This window comes from Camelus bactrianus, chromosome 18, assembly GCF_048773025.1.
Source record: "Camelus bactrianus isolate YW-2024 breed Bactrian camel chromosome 18, ASM4877302v1, whole genome shotgun sequence".
In the NCBI taxonomy this organism is placed as follows: Eukaryota; Metazoa; Chordata; class Mammalia; order Artiodactyla; family Camelidae; genus Camelus; species Camelus bactrianus.
Genome location: NC_133556.1, coordinates 17,007,126 through 17,027,798, shown reverse-complemented (window position 1 = coordinate 17,027,798; position 20,673 = coordinate 17,007,126). Strand labels below are relative to the sequence as shown.

The 20,673-nt window shown below is 41.9% G+C and overlaps 1 protein-coding gene across 2 annotated transcripts in view; it reads left to right on the top strand.

The window, feature by feature from the left end:
• The window catches only part of LCMT1 (leucine carboxyl methyltransferase 1), a 46,925-nt gene that overhangs the window by 7,102 nt on the left and 19,150 nt on the right, over window positions 1-20,673 (top strand). Inside the window, exons 1-5 of one of the 2 annotated variants that reach the window (XM_074346173.1) lie at window positions 5,878-6,002; window positions 12,127-12,218; window positions 13,750-13,871; window positions 14,888-14,964; window positions 17,245-17,306. In XM_074346173.1, the coding sequence (XP_074202274.1) occupies window positions 5,953-6,002; window positions 12,127-12,218; window positions 13,750-13,871; window positions 14,888-14,964; window positions 17,245-17,306 (403 nt within the window). In that variant the 5' untranslated portion in view covers window positions 5,878-5,952. Of the gene's footprint in view, window positions 1-5,877; window positions 6,003-12,126; window positions 12,219-13,749; window positions 13,872-14,887; window positions 14,965-17,244; window positions 17,307-20,673 lie in introns of those variants that run through there. The other variant, XM_010960998.3, reaches the window with a different exon arrangement.

Sequence of the window (20,673 nt, the reverse complement as noted above, 5' to 3'; positions counted from 1 at the left end):
GGACTGACAGATTGGGGGGTGGGCTGAGACTGAGGGGTCGAAAGTGACCCCAAGGTGTTTGGCTTTATCTCAGGGAAGCCATCTGGCACCTGCAGACAAGATACAGCCCCTTGTTACATGTTCTCGTAACACTCTGTGCACGCCCAGTGGAATTCAGACATGTTTAATGTTTGTCTCCCCCACCAGAGTTAGCCCAGTACCCAGCAGGGACATGTGTACTTTAGTGCCATTCACACAAAAGACACACAGTAAGTATTTGTCAGATGGCTAAAGTCAACTGAAGGCAAAAGTTCAAGATTGTTTCCCGAGGAGCTCTTAAAATTCCGGCTTTCTGTTTTACTGGGTTTTGGTGGTCCAAATGTTTTAGAAACCAGACCAGGGGCTGTAAGGCTGAAACTCCATCGTGTCAGTTATAGACGTTACTCTGATTTCTCAGCTGAACTGAAAGATATCCCCACCTACCCCGCCTTGCCATGCAAGCAGCTCACAGGATCACCTCTGGGGAAAGCCAGCGTTTTTCTAAGGGCACCGGCCTCTCAGCACACTGATTGCATCTTCACAGCTCTGCCCCAGAGAGCAGGGCCAATAGTTTGATCTGAAATATTTTGAAGGCAGGTGTCATGCTGTTTTCCATCCCTGGGGAAGACGTGTCACCTTCAAACCAGAACATTCTGTCGAGGATACATTAGCTGCCAAACTTGCCCATCAGGAAGGTCAAGTAAATCACTGATTTTTTTTTTCAACCTCCCTCTTTTTTTAAATAAAAGGAATGCATTAGATTTTAGAAAATATCTGGGAAAGATAATGATCTTAGATCTCGAATAGAAATATCACATTTTTTTCTCTAATTTGTTTAAGTGACAAAAGTGAGGTGAGGTGACCTTGAACAACATGGGTTTGAGCTGCATAGGTGCACTTATACGGGGATTTTTTTCCCCCTAAATATGTGCTGTAGTTCTACACAGTCCTATGGTGGTTGAATCTGCGGATGTGGAACCAAGGATACAGACAGCCGACTGTAAAGCTATACGTGGATTTTCTACTGCATGGGGTTTGGCGCCCCTAACTGTCACATTGCTCAAGGGGCAGCTGTACATTTTCTCCACTCAGGAGCCTACTATGAACATATTGTACATGCAGTTTCACCCAGATCCGCCTCTTTTTTTTTTTTTTTAAACTGGCTGCACAGAGTTCTGCAGTGTGCTTGTACTTTATTTGGCTGTCCTTTTGGCCAACATCTAGGTGGTTATGATTTTGCTCTTCAGATCGTGCTGTGATGAGCAGCTTTGCCCATGTGTTTGAGTTTTCCTATGAGATGGATTTCAGGGGAGAAGTTTCTGCAGAATGGTGCTCAAGTTATATCAGTTTCCATTCCATCTGTGGTGAATGGAGATGCTAATCCTGAGACCTTCTCAGTCTCTTAGATTGTTCATCAACCGGAAGGTGGGGAATAATAACCTGTTTTTGATTTGTGTTTCTAAATTCGAGAGTGAGGCCAAGCAATTTTTTGTCCACTCACACTCTGTGGTGTTTGTGATGTGAACCCTCCCTCCCATGTCACTGTCCTGCCAGGCTGTTGTCTTTTTCTCGTTTGGTTATCTGTATTTTTATTACCGATTTGTGAGGCTCTTTTGTCTCTGGGATGGTGATCCTTCGCCTCTGTGTTTGTTGCAGGGTTTTCTCTCCAGCTGACGCTCATCTTTCAGTTTAGCTTGTGTTGTACATTTCAGTTTTCTCCTCCACTTTTAAAAGTTGAAGTTTCATTGATTTACAATGTTGGGTTTGTTTCTGGTGTACAGCATGGTGATTCCGCTATACTTATGTATGTATTGTTTTTCATATTCTTTTGCATTATAAGCTATACAAGGCATTGAAGAAAGTTCCCTGTGCTATAAGTAGGACCTTGTTGTTTCTCTCTGTACATTTCATAATGCAGAAATAGTGAGTTATGGTACAGAATCTGACATTCTAACTTCAGTGGGTTTTGGGTGATGTTTTGAAAGACCATTCTCAACCATTATAACATTTTCTTTTGGCATTTTATGGTTTTGGTTTTAATGCTTAGATCATCCATCTGGCTTTATTATTTTTTATATTATAAAGTAGCAGTTTTAATTAATTTCGTCTCAAATTATTAGCCAGTTGTCCCCACACCATCTATTGAATGGTCTGTATTTCCCCATTGATTTGAAATGACACTTGTGTTATATACCAAATTCTTGTATGTACTTTAACACAGCAGTGCATATGTCACTCTTGACTTGCGGTTGAAATTGCTTTTTTTTTTCATTTTGATGTCTGAAAACTTTTGACTCAAAGTTACTCAGTTGTGAATGGATTGAAAGCTCCCATAGCTTGCTTTGTAGAGGAAGAATAAGGTTTGTAGTAGGGATATCAGAATTTTCTTAGTCTATTTGAGCAGCTGAGCTCCAGGAGGAAAGAAGAGGAAAGGGATATTAGCAAAAGACATGAATGTCCTAAGTCTGTCCCTTTTCATCAGGAAAGCAGTAGCTGTTGGGGAAGCCCTACTGTTAGACTTCTATGTGCTTCTTATCAGCCAGAATTAGGACACATGGACCCCTTGCTAGCTGCAGGAAAGAGGGGAGGTGAGAATTTCAAATAGGGCAGATTGGTGCCTCAAACCAAACTGACATCCTCTTAGGAAGAAGAGGGAGAGATTATTGGAAAGAGAACTTGGAAGGTCTACTACATCCCACATGCTTCCTTTTTTTTTCCTGTCTAGAATTTTCTTAGGTATTCTTAAGCAAGAGGGAGGGAGAGGAAGGGTTTGGGAGAGAAGAAGAGAATTTACACAGAATACAGTGTTCAGTTTGATGAGGGTTGACAGTTCTATGTATCTGTGTACGACCACTGGAACAAGACAGAAAATATTTCTGAAACTCCAGAAAGTTCCTTTCTGTCTCTTTCTAGTTAGTCTCCTTACCCTGAGCTAGCAACCATTTTCTGATTTCAGTTCACACAGGTTAGATTTGCTTTGATGCTTAGATCATCCATCTGGCTTTACTATTTTGTATGTTATAAGGTAGCAGTTATAAGGTATCATCTTAGCACATATAAATGGAATCATAGAGTCTGAATTCTTTTTGTGTCTTCTTTGACGCATTCTTTGAGACTCATCCATGTTACACACATTGTCAAAGATAGGCAAAGCCGAACACTATAGTGGTAAGGTCAGATTTTCTGCAGCAATCACTACTGCAATAGGGAAAAGAATCCAGCGTGAACTAAACTCAACTCCAGTTTGGGCAGAAGGCACTTTATAAGGAGAATGAGAGAAGAAGAAAGGTGGTGAGCAAGAGCTCAGTCAAGTCAGTGAAAAATTACAGAAAATGGGAGACAGTGTGTTGGTCTAGATCTGGATTTGCCATCTGGACTTGCTAGCTGGGTGACAGGGGCCCTGTCTTCAGGTGTTGGCTGGAACAAACAGTGAATTCTTTTGGCAGCCTTGAGTTTTCTCAGGCAGGTACACTGAGGGGGCCTAGAGGCATCCTAGGGGAGTGGCCTTGAGCTGTTAAAAACTCTGTTAGTGTGTGTTAAGGTCTTTATATTACAGGCCAAGATTGAGGTCTAGTCGAGAAGAGGGCCCAGAGGAGCCTGGCTAGACGTTGGTCAAGGAGAGAATCTTTGTTTACTGCTTTTTATTTTGTGTGAATATACTATGATTTGTTCATTCATTCACCTGAGGATGAACATTTGACTTGCATCCAGTTATGGCCTGTGTGAATAGGGTGCAGTGAACATTCTTATGTAAGTCTGAAATTTCTCTTGGATAAATACCCAGGAGTGGAATGGCTTAGTCGTAGGGTGGGTATGTATTAACTGCTAGGCTAATTTCCAAAGTGGTTTATCAGTTTGCACTTCCCTCCAGCAGTGCCTCCAACCTCCAGTTGCTCCATATTCTTCGTTAAACTTTCGGTGTTGTCCGTGGGTGTGAGAGGGCATCTCATTATGGTCTTAAACGGCGCTTCCCTGCTGACGGATGTCGTTACGCACCCTTTGTGCGCTCGTCGGCCATTCCTACATCTTCTGTGAACCATCTGTTTAGGTCTTTTGCCCATTTTTGTTGATGATGATGTTGCTGCTTTTGACTTACTTGGAGTTTTGTTACATATTCTAGATAGGAATCCTTTGTCAGATAGATGTGTTGTAAATATACATACATGTATAGGAAAATGAAAATTTAAAATATTTACAATAGCATTAAAACACCACCTGTCTAAATCCCAGTTGAAATCCTAACCATCTTTTTTGAAGAAATTCACAAATTGATTCTAAATTATATATGAAAACACAAAGGATTCAGACTAGCCAAAAAAAAAACCTTCAAAAGAAGAGCAAAGTTGGGGAACTTAACACTACTTAATACTACTTAATTTTAAGGCTCACCGTAATCAAAAAAAATGTGGTTTTGGCACGAAGGTAGAAAAATAGATCAATGAAACGGAATAGAGTTCAGAAATAGACCTACAACCGGAACTGTCAGCTGATTTTTTTTCCCCAGAGTGCCAAGTCAGTTCAGTAGGGGAACGGAAAGCCTTTTTAACCCATAGTTCTGGATCAACTACATATTCAGGTGGAAACATTGACTTCATTCTGTACACACATTCTAATTGGAGATGGATTGTAAGCCTAAATATAAAAGCTGGAACCATAAAGCTTCTATGTGAAAACATGGGCAACTATCTTGGCAGCCTTGGGGAAGGTAAATATTTTATGTACAGAACAAAAAAAGCACTAACTACAAAGGAAAAATAGATACACTTAGAAAATGAACAGACAAGCCACATCCTGGGAGAAAATATTTGGAATACGTGTTCTTAACTGTTGTATTTTTTCCAGAAGTGTGTTAACATTATTCAGGTCCATGGATGGCATCCTGTTACTGTGTTCTGTGTTAATTATATCAAATATATATATATATTAAAAAGTTAGATGTGAGACGTTGTACCAAGGGGGCTGATTGGATTCTCCTACTTACTTCACTCTGTGAATGTTGGTTCCTTCTCTGTTTACACTTTGCCCACTGTTCAATGACTGCTTACGAGAGAGAAGGCAGATTGTAGATCATATTATGCCTTGTAAAGTAATTAGACATTAGATGAAACCAAAAGGCAATACTAGTAAGTCTCCTGTGGGAGGAAACCAGCCTCTGGGCCTTCTTCATTATTAAGGCCCAGCTTTGTAGGTGATTCAGTACTTAAAGTCTTGCGGATCTACTTAAGGAAAGCCACAGGAGGCTTCCCAGAATTCCCAAGAAGTGAACAAATCCAAACTCTGTTTAGGTACAGAGTTTATTGCCCGTAAGACCTTGCTTTCTGTCTCCCACTTATAAACCAAGAATAAAACCGACAGAAAATAAAAACCGAAAAAATAAAACTAAAAGATATAAAAGAACAATACAAATTGAAAATTGAGGTAAAGCAGTATCTTAAAGACTACAAAGCAGTATGCAGTTAAAATTCCAAATTTGAAAATGAATGCTGAGAATATTCAGTTGATTTTTGCAATTGATGTTTATGAATATACATATATACACATAACGTGTGCATCCGTAAGCAGCTAAGCAGTACCTATGCACAGACACACAGAAACACACAGATACCATTTAAGCTGCTGAAGTGTTGGGGGAGGGGTGTAAATCCAAGTAGGTAAGTAGGCTTGTAAAGCAGTGAAGTTAGTTTCCCTCAAGGTCCCACAGCTTGGGGAAACCACCTTAGGGTTGTTATGAGGGCCCCATGTGTTCCTGTTTGTCAAGCATTTGGAATAATGCCTGGCATGCAGTCAGCACTCACTCAGTGAGTGTCCTTGAGAAGTGATATAAACCAGCCCCAGCCTTGATCCTCATAGTCTGGGAGAGCAGGGAGGGCCCCTTCCCATTCCCTGAATCCTCAGATCACGAAATGCCTGTTGGAGGGCGGTTCCCTACCTTACATGAATTTCCCATTGTTGGAGTGGACGCATTTGCCAATAGGACAGAATCGGTCAGTGTTTCTTTAATGAATAGGTGGTTGGACCAGACCCATGTTTCCCATGGGAGGAATGCGAGATGGTTTGAGGCGGGGCACAGATAGATGTTTCAAATTTTAATAGGTATTTATTGCAGTGTGTGTTAGGAGAAAATATTAGGTAGCACATCGACCTGAGTCCTAAGAAAATTGATTTGATTTAAGGACGTATTAACATTGAACAGGTGAGTGTCGTGAACGTTTTCAAAGCAGTGGTGGATTGAATGTAAATGGAGTGAATCTTTAAGGTCTTTCCAAAGCTGAGATTTTTGGCTCTGTGATTCTGGAAGCGAAACATGAAATCAGGATATTCCAGTGGAAGGGGTGTTCTCTGGGTGTCGGGAGCAGAAGACGATCAGGGAAATGGACGACGGCAGGACTAAGGTGCACAGTATCGCGGTGCAGAGATCATTGCTATTAATGTTTTGCTGTCTGTTCTGGGCACTCTTTATTTATATGTATACGTTCATTCTAACAAAATTGAGAGCATCCTGTCCATATAATCTTGTCACCTGCTTTGTGGACCTGACACTGTAACTCCAGGTTCTGCGTTCTTGGGAAAAAAATCTTTGTGTTCATTCTTGGGTTTTTTCCCTAAGGATAAACATCCCAGAAGTGGGGCTGCATGGTCATCGTGTCTGCACGTTATTCTGGCTTTTTACACCTGTTGCCGCAGTGCCTGGCGGCACGACCGGGCCAGTTCCAGCACCCTCGGCCTGAGTCCTCTCCAGAGCCGGGTTCTATTAAAAAGATAGTTTTATCACTGATTTGATGGGAGAAATATTGCTCTGTTTTTGCTTTCGTTTTCATTCTGCCTTTTAAAAAAATTATTTCTTTGATCGTTGATAAGGCTGGGCTTTTTATATGTTCATTGGGTTGGTCAGTTTCTTTTGTGAATTTTCCTTTTTTTAGTGACGTATAGTTGATTTACAGTGTTGTACAAAAAAGTGGTTCAGTTATACATATACATGTGTATCTTCCTTTTCAGATTCTTTTCCATTATGGGTTATTACAAGATATTGAATATAGTTCCCTGTGCTGTACAGTACATCCTTGTTTATCTATTTTATGTATACTAATGTGTATATGTTATTCCCAAACTCCTAATTTATCCCTCTTCCCCACCCCTTTCTGCTTTTTAACCATAGTTTGTTTTCTATTTCTCTTAGTCTATTTCTGGTTTGTAAATAAGTTCATTTGTATTTTTTTAAAGATTCCATATGTAAGTGATACCATATAATGTTTTTCTCTAACTTACTTAGTATGATAATCTCTAATTCCGTCCACCTTGCTGCAGATGGCATTATTTCATTCTTTTTTAAGGCTGAGTAATAATCTATTGTGTGTGTATGTATATGTATGTATACATACACACACATCTTCTTTATCTGTTCATCTGTTGCTGGACATTTAGGTTGCTTCCATGTTTTGGCTATTGTATTTAGTGCTATGGACTTTGGGGCACATTTATCTTTTCCAGTTAAAATTTTCTCTGGATATATGCCCAGGAGTGGGATTGCTGGATCATATAACTCTACTTTTACGTTTTTAAGGAAGTTTATTGTTCTCCATAGTGGCTGCACCAACTTACATTCCCACCACAACAATGTAGGAGGGTCCCTTTTTCTCTACACCCTCTCCAGCATTTATTATTTGTAGACATTTTAATGGTGGCCATCCTGACTGGTGTGAGGTGATGCCTCATTGTAGTTTTGGTTGCATTTCTCTGGTAGTTAGTGATGTTGAGCATCTTTTCATGTGCCTGTTGTCCATCTGTAGTGAATTTTCCAGTTTTGTCCTTTGTCATTCTTTTTCTTCTGGGATATTAGTTTTTTTCCTTAATCTTTTTCCTAGGTTAGTATTTGCCTTTTATGTTGTTTGTGAAATCCAAACATTCTTGTTATGAAGGCAGTACCGTTTGAGCCATTCTGTGGCACGCACATTCTTACACTTTAACTTCTCTGAAAGCAGATGTGACTTACTCTCGACGTGTCCTGCAGTCACTGTCCAGTCGTATTAGAGGTGTCATTACCGGTGGACGTGGCGGTTATTCCTAGTGGTGTGGCTGGATGACTGTGACCACAGCACCTGGTGCTTTAGTCTATACATCATTTAAGGGCCATTTGAAGAAGGAGCACAAATCCTGTTGTGGTTGGAAATCACCCAATGATACCTTCTGATGAGATCAGGAAAGAGCCAGAATCAAAACTTCCAGAGCGAGGGTCAGCTGCTTGGAAGAAAGTCTCAGAGAGGATGGTGGAGACCTCTTACGAAGTGCATGTTCGCCAGCGCTCTCAGCGGCACGAAGATCATTATTGTGTGGAAGGTCACAGACATCCTGCAAGCGAAGACTTAGCCAACTTATTTCACTCATCTTTTCCTTTTTATGTCTGTAGGAGAGAGCTGATGACACCCTGTCCAAATAAAGGAGCTTTGTCAATAACCCCCAAATTAAAATTCTGAGCAATAAGAAAAACACTAAGTTAACTAATTGGCAGTGGGTTTTAATTTCTTTTTTTAATCTTATAATGGATGGTATTTTAGATGTAATGAAATATAGGTAATGTTTCTTTTTTGCCCAGCTCATCTTCAGTTGGTGGCTTGTAAATTCTGAATCATGGCATTCATCTCCCCTCAGAACTCCTTGCAGCAGTGCCCTGCCGCACCCTCTTCCTTCCTCTTCCCAATGGTGTGTTGTCCAGCTTTTTGTCTTGGCCACTCTCACAGGCAAATCAGTAAGGTCCTTTTTCCTTGGGGGCATAGAAACCACTGACAGTCATCTAGACTGAAGGACTGGAAACAGACACATGTTGGAAACATTAGGAAGTTTCATAGGAACTAGTGACCGGGGGTACTTGTGTCTGTGCATCTCCCCCAAGTGATCGTGGTACTTGTGTTATGTCCATGCATCTTGCCAGGTGATCAGGGTACTAGTTTTATGTCCGTGTATCTCCCCAGGTGACTGGGGTACTTGTGTTATGTCATGCATCTCCCCAGGTGATCGGGGTACTTGTGTTATGTCATGCATCTCCCCAGGTGATCAGGGTACTTGTGTTATGTCCGTGCATCTCCCCCAAGTGATCAGGATGCTTGTGTTATGTCCGTGCATCTCCCCAGGTGATCGGGGTACTTGTGTTATGTCCGTGCATCTCCCCAGGTGGCTGGGGTACTTGTGTTATGTCCATGCATCTCCCCAGGTGATCGGGGTACTTGTGTTATGTCCGTGCATCTCCCCAGGTGATCGGGGTACTTGTGTTACGTCCGTGCATCTCCCCAGGTGATCGGGGGTACCTGTGTTATGTCCGTGCATCTCCCCAGGTGATCAGGGTACTTGTGTTACGTCCGTGCATCTCCCCAGGTGATCGGGGGTACCTGTGTTATGTCCATACATCTCCCCAGGTGATCAGGGTACTTGTGTTATGTCCGTGCATCTCCCCAGGTGATCGGGGTACTTGTGTTACATCCGTGCATCTCCCCAGGTGACCGGGGGTACCTGTGTTACGTCTGTGCATCTCCCCACCTTTTTGTACTGCCAGACGTCATCAACCACACTCAGTGTGCTGTGGAAATCCATTCCTCCCAACCTGAGTTTGCTTCTCTCTCCAACCTCCTCTCCAGTTTCTCCTGTTTTCTTACTCCTCTCCAGCACACCCCCCGCCCCCTACCTACTTCCTGCTTCTGAAACACTCCACGTCCATTCCCACCCTCTGCTGCTCCTCCTGTCTGGAATGCCTTTTGCACAACTGACTTCTTCCAGTTCGCTTGGACTCAGCTCAGCCATTCTTGTTTCAGAGAGGTCTTCCCTTTCCTACTTCCCTAAAGTAGGTCCTTCCATCCTCCATATGATTATCTCCCTCATACGTCATTATCTCTCTTTATCTTTGCCTCTGTCCCTCCTCTGTTTTGTACCCCCAATGCCTGGCACTTAGCAGACACTCGATAAATTTTGCTTGACTGAATCAATAGTATTAAGTCTACCGATAATGCAGGGTTAGAAGGAATAGAAACTGCTCCTTGTTATCCACGACGGCAGTAATAAATCCGACAAGGAACACTTGGAGGCAAATTGATCAGCTCTTCAGCAGTTCGAGTGTCTTGGCAGTGGGGCGAGTGCCTTCTTGTGGGGAGTAGTCACAGTGGCTCCATATTGTTGAAAGGCTTCTTCCACTGGGTGTTGGGATGGACTAAGGTCCCTTCCAACCCTTAAACTGATGAGTGTTCTCATCGCTAGTCTACGGGTTTTTTTTGCTTCATCTACTTCAGCTGCAGATACGGCCTTTACCACTAGATGGCGCGAGATGATCCCTTTGAAATCAGCGTTCATCCAGCTGCCAGGGACAGTGAGAACACTGGTTTTCGTGCTGCTTTTACCTCCACAGACGCTTGAAACGAAAGCGTCACAAAACAGTCCTGACTCTTACATTGTGGAATGCTGCTGCTGTTTTCTGTTTTACTCTCTGGTACTTCATTTTCTAAAGTGGAGATTTGCAAACTATTACATTGATTTTATGATATTGATGGGTCACAACTTACTGTTGGAAAAGCACTATTTTAGACAGCTGCGCACGTTTCCCCTTTTTCATTGAAGTATAGTCGGTTTACAATGTTGTGTTAATTTCTTGTGTACCACATGGTAATTCAGTTATACATGTGTATCTATTCCTTTTCATATTCTTTTGCATTATAGGCTATTACAGGGTATTGAATATAGTTCCCTTGAGCTCGTTTCCTCTTGTAAAACTCTGTGGGTCTGCTGTTTTCCTTGGGCAGTCTGGGCTTATAGCAAATTGTGTCCCTTAGTGAGGACTTGTATGTTTCTGTGTGGAGTTGAGTAGCTGAATGTATATGCTTCCTTATAGGTGTTTACAGATGTGCAAACCTGGATGCAAGAGACTAGGGGGACGTATTTGTACAGAATTCAGCACCTTTTGCAATCAAGGCAGCAGTAAGCCTCGTCGATAGATATAAAGAATAGGAAAGATGTAGAGGGAGGTTATAGCTCAGTGGTAGAGGGCGTGCTTAGCATGCACAAGGTCCTGGGTTCAATCCCCATTACCTCCGTTAAAAACAAACAAACAAACAAACCTAATCCCCCCCCCCCCAATATAATAGAAAGAGAAAAAGAAAAGGAAAGATGTAATATCTGCTTCTGGGAGCTTAGAACCTAGCAGGGTGACCCCCCCCCACACACACACCCTTTAAGTTTCAGCTTACTTATCACGCAATATGGCGATGAGTGTATTATTCAGGCTGTCACTTGGGATCCTTTAGGCTGCAAATAACAGAAACCTGACTCAACTGGGCTTAAGTGGTAAAGATGTTTGTTCTCTCACTGAATATCCATGGAGAGGTAGAGGGGCTGCAGGCCCACGGGGGCGTGGCATGGCCCTAGGCATCCAGGTTCTTTCCATGACTGCTCAGTGGTCCTAAGACTGAGGTTGCCAGGGGACTTCCAGTGGTCATCAGAACGCCAGCTCCCAGGCTTAGGACACTAACACTCTAACTCCGTGTAGTGTGGACGGGGGTAGAGAGAGTTTAGGCCCCCGTAGCACTTTCCAGGTTGTAGCTGTTTTGTTCATTGGTTCCTGGCTTCCCCACTATGACCTCCTTAAGGGATGTGAAATGACTGGTACTTAATATAGAGCCAGAAGAAAGACTTAGTGATGCTTAGTGATGGTTGTTAGTGATGCTGGCCAGCTATTTCTGGGTCTCACTTCCCCTGGACGCAGAACTTTTGATTGAGCAGAGTTATCCAGCTAGCTCTGGCCAGTGAGTTTGCTGAATGAATACATGGTTCCAGGTCTTCTTTATGAAGTACGAGGTGAGGTTATCTGCTGTCTAGGGTCCTGGGAGAGGAGTTAGTGATAGGAGAAAAGAGAGAGGTAAGAAATGACCATGGTGGGGAAATGTGATCAGCAGTGTATGTGACTATAAAGATGGACCGATGAGTCTGTTTAATCTTGTGCTGGAATATGACATGTGACTTGGCCTTTTGAGGTAGATTAATTTCCTCTGGCTCCTTGACCTGGTTCCTGGGAACTTGGCCATGAACCTGGCTTAAACCTACTCTCTTCTCACTTGCCTTTTTCATCTCTTTCAGGTTTGCAGTGAGCATTGGCTACTGGCATGACCCTTACATCCAGCATTTGGTGAGACTGTCTAAAGAGAGGAAGGCCCCTGAAATTAACAGAGGCAAGTGACCAACTCCCTCCCCAACATCTCCTCGTCAGCTGAGGGGCCTGAGGTTTTAAGAATACATTCTTAAAAAGAGAGTTTCAGCGTGTACTCTCTCCGACAGAGAGAGTCCTTATTTCCCAGCTTCCTCACCAGCACGGTGTATTATGAAATTTTTAATTTTTGTTAATCTGATACCTGAAAAATGGTGTTTTATCGGAATTTAATTTTATATTCCTCTTATTTTGGAGTGAGGTTGAAAAATCACTTTTCTGTTTTTAAAAGCCATTTATATATCTTTTACTGTAAGGGATTATTTTTTGTTGTTGTTGCCTTACTAAAGGGTTAGTAACTATTAGTTTCTGCACATAATTTCCATCAAGGAAGTCAAAGGATTTGAGACAGGAGTGTGACTTCATTTCAGACTAAGAAATTGACCAAAGACCATAATTCCTGTGTGTGCAGGGAATCTTGACCCTAAAGATGGATCCTGTTGGTAGGTTTTATCAGAAATGCAAAGAAAGTTTGAATGGTGCTTCCTGAGAAGAAGGGAAGAGGCCTTAAGCCCCCTTCCTGTGCTCTTGAGATAGATTTCCTAATGAGCGGTCCAGAGTCAGGGACCCGCCACGGCGACTGGCTCGGCCCCGGGCAGCATGGCAGCCTGCCTCCTCCTTCCTCTCCTGGGTTTGCATCTCTGGATTGGGAACCTGCAGCCCTGAAGGAGCGCACATCCCAAACGTCTATGGTGGGGACATATTTTCCCCCTCAAATCTAATCCATTGTGGATGATATTCTGTAAATCATAAAATCCCTGTGTCTAGTTGCAATAAAAGTTTCTAAATACTCCTCTCAAATTTTGTTCTTGAAATAATCACACCTTGAGCGGTGGGCCTTTGTAACAGACAGACTCTATCTTCCTGTCTCCCTTCTGCATTTCCCATCTCCTTCGCGCCAGGTCCCCACCCCAGAGCTTAACAAGTCTGTTTATTAGGACCATTTGCTGGTGCCTCCCCTCCTCCCATCTGCGGTGCCATTTTATAAACACAGAGGCTCTAACCCAGACAGGGTGCAGGTGAAAAGAGCACGGTAAGAAGTATGGCTTTCTTTGCTTTAACATCCATCTGCCCAATTTCCTGAGCGCAAAATGTTATTTTCCATGCGATCTCACAGTTTTGAGTTCTACCAGAGAACTGAGTAGCTTTCGCGAGAGCCATGAAAAAGCCCATTTTCAAGAAGAACATTTAGATCAGATATTTTGATACAAAATGCTTGTCTTTCATAAGGAACAGAATAGGGCATTTTATTTTTCCTAAGACAATGAATTTCACCATTAAATTGATTGTACATACTTTGGTTCAAACAGCCTTTTTTTTAAAAAAAAAAAAAAGGGAAGAGAATTGAAAGCCATTTTTTCCCCTGTAAAATCTTCAGATAAACCCCGACCCTGACGAAGGGCCAGGTGCCGTTCTGCTCCTCAGGCACACTGGGCTTTGCAGGCGCTGTTTCTGTCGTCATGGGCTGACTGCGTGCTGCTCTGTCTGTGTCTCAGGATATTTTGCTCGAGTCTATGGCGTCGATCAGCTTATGAAGGCATTTCTGCGGAAGACAGAATGTAATTGTCAAATTCTCAACCTTGGGGCTGGGATGGATACCACCTTCTGGAGGTTAAAGGTACATTAAAATTTCCCCTCTTCTGTCTCCAGCTGTTTACATTTAATTTTTGGAAGATGTTCACCTGGTTCAAAAACTGAAAACAATATAATCAAGGGGGGTGCGGTGACAGCTTGTCTCCCACCCCTGTCTGCGGCCTCCCACCCCCGACAGTGACATCAGCCCCGTACTTGATCTCCCCAGGGCACTAGTGAAGACAGGAGGGCTGTTTCTCACCTTCAGCTGCTACGCGCTGGGTCGTAATGAAAATCCTCACATATGTTTCCCTCTGCGTGTGTGGAAACGTATCAGGAGAAGTTCTGAGCTTGAGCTCTAATAGAGGCACACACACGATGCATGCTAAGGGCAGGTATTCCGAGTGTCATGCAGGCATTTCGTTACTATCCTCACAGCCCTGTGAGGTATTATCATTTTCTCTACTTTTCAGATGAGGAAACCTTGGCCCAGGGAGTCTAGTGACTTTCCTAAGGCCTCAGCAAACACACGATGGAGCTGGTTGGTGAACCCTGCCCCCCGGGCTCCCGAGTGCCTGCTCTGTACCATCCACTGTCACAGACGACAGTCGATGTATCACAAAATAATACTTGCCCCACTCCATATGATGCTTTCTGATACTTGCTATTTTATTTTCTTTTATCCCCCAACTGCTGGTTGCAACCCACAAGACTGATTGCTTGACCTCCTCTAATGGGTCTCAAGCTGTTTGTTTGTATTTTTTTTTTTTGAGAAGTACTGTTATGTCCTGCTTCTAAGCTGCCTCTTAACATCCCCGTGGCTACTCTCCCGATTCAGGCTCCCCATCACATCTTACCTGGTCAACTACAGTAACCTCCTTCAGTCCTCTGCCAAGACCAGAATAATTTGGAAAGCACATTTCTGACCTTATCATTCCCCTGATTTAAAATCCTGAAGTACCCCCACTGCACTGCATGGCCTAGTACTTGGTACCTGAAGATGATCGCTGGTTGTATGAGTGATAAATAATTATATAAGGATTACTGTGTGTTTTTTCTCAGGATGAAGACCTTCTACCAAGTAAATACTTTGAAGTCGACTTTCCAATGATAGTCACGAGAAAACTGCACAGCATCAAGTAAGTGTGGCTTTGACCGGAAGGAAGAGCCTGCTGGAATTTAGAAACAGCTCTGAGGCCTCATTTTCAGGCACTGCTTTCCTTTCCTCCCCTCCTCTCTCTCTTTCTTGCCCCAGGACCCTCATTCCAATGTATCGTGCAGTCTTCACCATGAATTATCCTCTCCCTTGTGACTCTTCTATCCATTAGTATAATTTCTCTGCACGTTTTTAAAAATGACCTATAGTAGTTTAATAATCTGAATTTTTTTTAAACTTACTTCTATTTTTGGTGGGGGGAGATAATTATATGTATTTTTTTGTTTTTATGGCGGTACTGGGGATTGAACCCAGGACCTTGTGCATGTTAGGCATGCTGCTCTGCCACTGAGCTATCCCTTCCCCCTCTATTAATCTGAATTTTTATGTGTATTTTGCTTCTTTAACCCCAGGATACAGAAAGGTGCCTGGCCCAGAATAGATGTGTAGTAAATATTTTTTGAATGCAAGAATGAATGGGAAACTGAAGTTAATCGGTTATTATATACGAGATATTCAGGGGGCTTTTCTAAGTCCACTGTTCAAGGAGTTTGCTTAGTTGTAAGTTATGAGTTTGCTGATCTTTGCTGAGAGCTTTTCTTTGCCTAGCCCTGTGTTAAATGTTTCACTTGGATTGGCCCACTCAGTCCTCAGAGCCAACTCATACATTAAGGGCTATCCTTAGCCTCTCTTCACAGATGAGGAAACTGAGGCTCAGAGTAGTTTAGTTAAGTTGCGTAAGGTCAGCTAGCTAGGAAGAGGGTGGAGCTGATGTTTAAACCCTGACTGCAAGACCAGGGTTAAAGTTTCCCAATAATTTTAACCTGCACTCATTCCCCTCCTTTTTATTTTGTTTTTTATTGAAGTAGAGTCGGTTTACAATGTTGTGGTAATTTCTAGTGCATAGCATAGTGATTCAGTTATACATATATATGTATATATTCCTTTTCACGTTCTTTTTCATAATGAGCAATTAGAAGATATTGACTATAGTTCCCTGTGCTCTGCAGGAGGACCTTAGTGTTTATTTTATTTATTTGTTTGTTTGTTTATGTGGGGAAAGGTAATGAGGGTTACTTATTTATTTATTCTTGGAGGAGGTACTGGGAATTGAACCCAGGACCTCATGCATACTAAGCATGTACTCTACCATGTGAGCTATACCCTCCCCCTATCTATTTAATATATAGAAGTTAGTAGCTGTGAATCCCAAACTCCCAGTTTATCTCTTCACCCTCCCCTTTCCCCCCGGTAACCATAAGTTTGTTTTCTATGTCTATGAGTTTTATAAATAAGTTCATCTGTGTCAGTTTTTAGATTCCACATATAAGAGATATCATATGGTACTTTTCTTTCTCTTTCTGGCTTACTTCAGTTAGCATAATGACCTCCAGGTCCATCCATATTGCTGCAAATGGCATTATTTCCTCCCTCCTTTTTATATTAGTCATGTAAATAAAATCTTGATTCTTATACTTCAGTAACTTTTGTAATAAGCATGAAGTTGTAGCTTGTCCTTCAGACGCGTCTAATTCTCACAAACTGGGGATAATTTTCAAGCCTTGTTTTTTCCTAGTTCATGAAAAGAAGCTTTTTACTCTTTCCAAATATAAAAGTATATATATTATCTATCTATGCCTTGTAGATGCTATATGGCAATTCTGATGCTCCGGGACCTACAGAGTATGGCTCAACTTGTTAGAACCCTGAGTGAAAAGAGCAAGTAGGCTCTCAGTTCAGGCCAGGGTGGTTTCCTGGGCTGAGAAATGCATTGATGTTTGTGTGTGGTTGTTGTAGAATTGAACCTGGCTCTCTGATGTCTGGTTTTTTTGCATTTTCTTCACTGGGGACGTTACCACATAAATGTTAACTAAACTTTAGGTCTCAGTAAGAGTCAGTCTTTTTAGTTTACCTGTGAGAAGTAATAGCTCTCTTAAAAGTTTTGTCTTAGAAGAGGCAAGACATTAGCAGATGGCTTGGAAAACACTGAAACATTTGGAAAAGTCTTGCTAGCCTGTAAGTAAATCTCTCATGATCGGTTTGTGATTTGATATCAGATTCTCAGTGTAAAGCTTAGCTGATCTAACTGAGACTTGCACCCACTGGACTTTGACTGGATGTGCCTAGGATCACGTGTAATTAAACAGAAGACCCTTTGGCGTGGCCCTTCCTTTAAATAGTAGCGAAATCCACTTGAGTGTCTGCATTTTTGCAGTAATAAGCTACCTGACTCATCTTTCTTCTCTCTCTCATCTTCCCACAGATTGAAACCTGTCCTATCAAAACCCATTTTAGACTTACATTCAGAGGACACACTTCAAATAGGCAAGTATCCTTAACCTAAGTAATACCCTGTGGGCTATATAACAATTTTTGTTCTTTTCCCCCTTTTTAAAGATGGTGTGTGGGTGTGGGTGTGTGGGGGTGTGGGTGTGTGTGTGTGGGTGTGTGTGTGTGTACATATACACGTATCTACATATGTGTCTGCTGATACATTTTCACCTTCATTGCAGTTACCGTGAAGGAATTTAAAACAATTTTTGGTATGACTCTTCTTAGAGGTTCATAGATTCCCCAACCTGGAATCTTTTTAAAAAGAATTTTAGTCGCCAACATTTCAAAAGTAGATTTTTCATCAAAGAATTGATTTCTAGTTTCACCTGGAAAAATCAGTTCCGGCGACATCAGACCACAGCTCCTACAAGAATTGAGCGGGGGCTGCCTCACTTGGGGGAGCGGGTCCCTGTCCTCTCCAGTTCTGTCCCCACTACCCTCTTGTTTTATACCTGACCTACATCCTTGTTTATGTTTCCTCCTTGGCCGCTGCAGTCAGTTTTTCCCCCTCAAGTTTTCATTATGAATGTTTCCAACAATACTTTCCTCATTTCTAAGCCTTTCCAATTATGATGTAGCTCTTCCAGAATCTTCCATTATTTTCAGTCTGTGTCTGACAGAGATGTTCAAGGGCCTTCTTAATAATTGGGGTTAGAAAGCATGCTCAGAGAGGATGGCCTTCTCAGAGGGTCGACACAGATAACACAGCGACGATCAGACAGTTACACAAGCCGCGTCATTCACACACCACCGTGCTTCAGTCATCCGCCTCGTGATCAGACTCCCAGTAGGTTTTCACAGAAAATAGCATCTGCCCCCGTCCTTTGTTTCCCTTACATAAATTCTAAGTAGAACCTACTCAGGCTTTGCCATTTGCTGGCCTATTTGCTTTCTCCACAGTTTTGCTACCGTAATTCTCTATGTATTTGGTTAATATTTGTGTCAGAATGATTATCTGTAATGAATGTGCTAGCACTTTGCTAGGACTTTGATCCGTCAATGTAGAAATATATAAAGTAGAACGTAAAGACCTTCCTTCCGTATTCCCCCCCATCCAAGATAACTGATGTTCAGAGTATTTCCTACTACGGATGCGCAGTATACCTAGAGAAAGGTGAATACCACATATAATAAAATATGTACGCAAATACTCAGTGCCTGGCATGTAAGAGATTCAGTAAATTTCTATTGAACGAGTGTATGTACACATTGAATAAATACATGCTGTAGTTCAGCATGTATTTGGGTTTTGTTTTGTTTTGTTTTTTAACATTTTTTTATTAAGTTATAGTCATTTTACAATGTTGTGCCAAATTGCAGTGTAGAGCACAATTTTTCAGTTATACATGACCATACATATACTCATTGTCATATTTTCTTTTCACTGTGAGCTACCACAAGATCTTGTGTATATTTCCCTGTGCTACACAATATAATCTTGTGTATCTATTCTGCATATGCCTGTCAGTCTCTACAAATTTAAAACTCCCAATCTATCCCTTCAACATGTATTTGTTGAATGAATGAATCTATGCTTCTATATGCAAATAGAGGTTTATATATAATTTTAATCAAGTGAATAATTTATGCATACTGTTTTGTGACTTGCTCTTTTCTCATCCTAGTAAGTCATGGCTGTCTTTTCATGTCAGTATATACAAGCCTACCTCATCATTTCTAGTGCATTTATAGTGCTCCTGCACAGAAATTCCATTTTATTTAATCTGTTCCCTACTGATGGTCATTTCGATTGCTGCCTTTTATTAAACAGTGTTGTAGAAAACCTGTGGATATGTGTGTTTGCAGGACTTGCTAGCTCAAAGGACTGCACGTTATGACTTTTAATGGCTGCTACCAAACTGATCTTCAAGACCCTTTGTATTAATTTATATTTTCACTAAGAGTAGACGAGGATTCCCTTTCCCTGCACCCTCATTAATACTAGGTATTATTTTTTTAAATTGCCACCAATCTGATAGGCAGTAATGGTGTCCCGTTGTTTTAAAATTTTATATAACTCTGAATGCGAGATGGAGTATTTTTCTTTAGTTTCACTGGCCTTTGGGAATTTCTTCATAAATTTCCTTTTCATTTCCTTTGTGCAACTTTTTTTTCGGTTGCGTTGTTTCCTTTTTTTCCCACTCCCAGTTTTTAGGAACCTTTTATAACATGAAGATACGTTCTTTGATACAAGCCCCTTGTCAACTTTTTTTATTGCAGATTTTTTTTCTCAGTCTTTTGCTTGTTTTTTAACTCTGTTTGTGTCTTATGTAGGAAAAATTTCCAGCCTTATCCTTTATAGTTTTTGACTTCCCCATTATACTACGAAAGGAAAATTTGAATAAAAATAAAAATGTGAATGAAAATCTGAGAGAAGTGGCAGATGGTAGTAAAACTGACAAAATTTCATTTAAAAATTGCCCTAGTTCATCAGACCTGTGGGGCTGTGACTGTTAAGAATCACCACTATGTATTTGCCAGTAGGAAAGAAAAAATGCCAGCAAATTAAACTGGTACATTATCGACTGTTAGATGCATCTTGATTTTAGAAATGTGAAGATGTGAGAAAAAAATGCAGCTTGGAATTGATGATATGTGTTTTCTTAAGCTGAAATATGCACGGGGTTGAAAAATGAAAAGTATGCAAGTGGGCACACAGTGAAAAGTCAGCCAGAATGAGTTCTTACAAAGTCAGTGAGGTTCTGTCACTTGCCTGCTTAGATCCACACGGTTAATCGGGCCTCTGTACCCCCCAGCCCGGTTTTATTTTCGACCACAGGGACTATGGCCTCGCCACACTGCCCTCCTGCCGTCCTCTGATCGTGCCAAGCTTGCTCTCACTTGAAACCTTTCCTCTTCCCTCGGCCGGGAACTCTTTCCCTCTAATTTTCTTGATGGGCTCGGTCTCATCACCCACGTCTCATTCTTGCTGCCGCCTCCCGCCTAGGCATCCTCCTCTCTCCTCCTCCTCCTATTTTCTTCATAGCACTTAATTCTCTGATGTTATCTTGATTCTTTAATGATGTATCAGCTCTCCCTCCCCTAGGGGATAAGTCTCCTGTGAGCAGGGGCCTCTCCTGTCTTTTCCATGACTGTATCCCATATCCCCAGCACCTCGAACAGCACCTGGTGCGCAGAGATTGTTGACTGAATAAATACTGAATGCTTGAATGCGCGAACGTTGGTATTTGGGGACCCATTTCAACTCCTCTGTGGAACTGAATGAGTCTAAAGAAAAAACAACAACAAATCAAAGCATTTCAGAGTGGCTTCAGGCATTTCAGCTGAGCCCTAAGAAGGAGAAGCTCTCTAGGGAGAAGATCGTCTCTGACAAGACAAGCTTAGGGGAAGAAGGAGC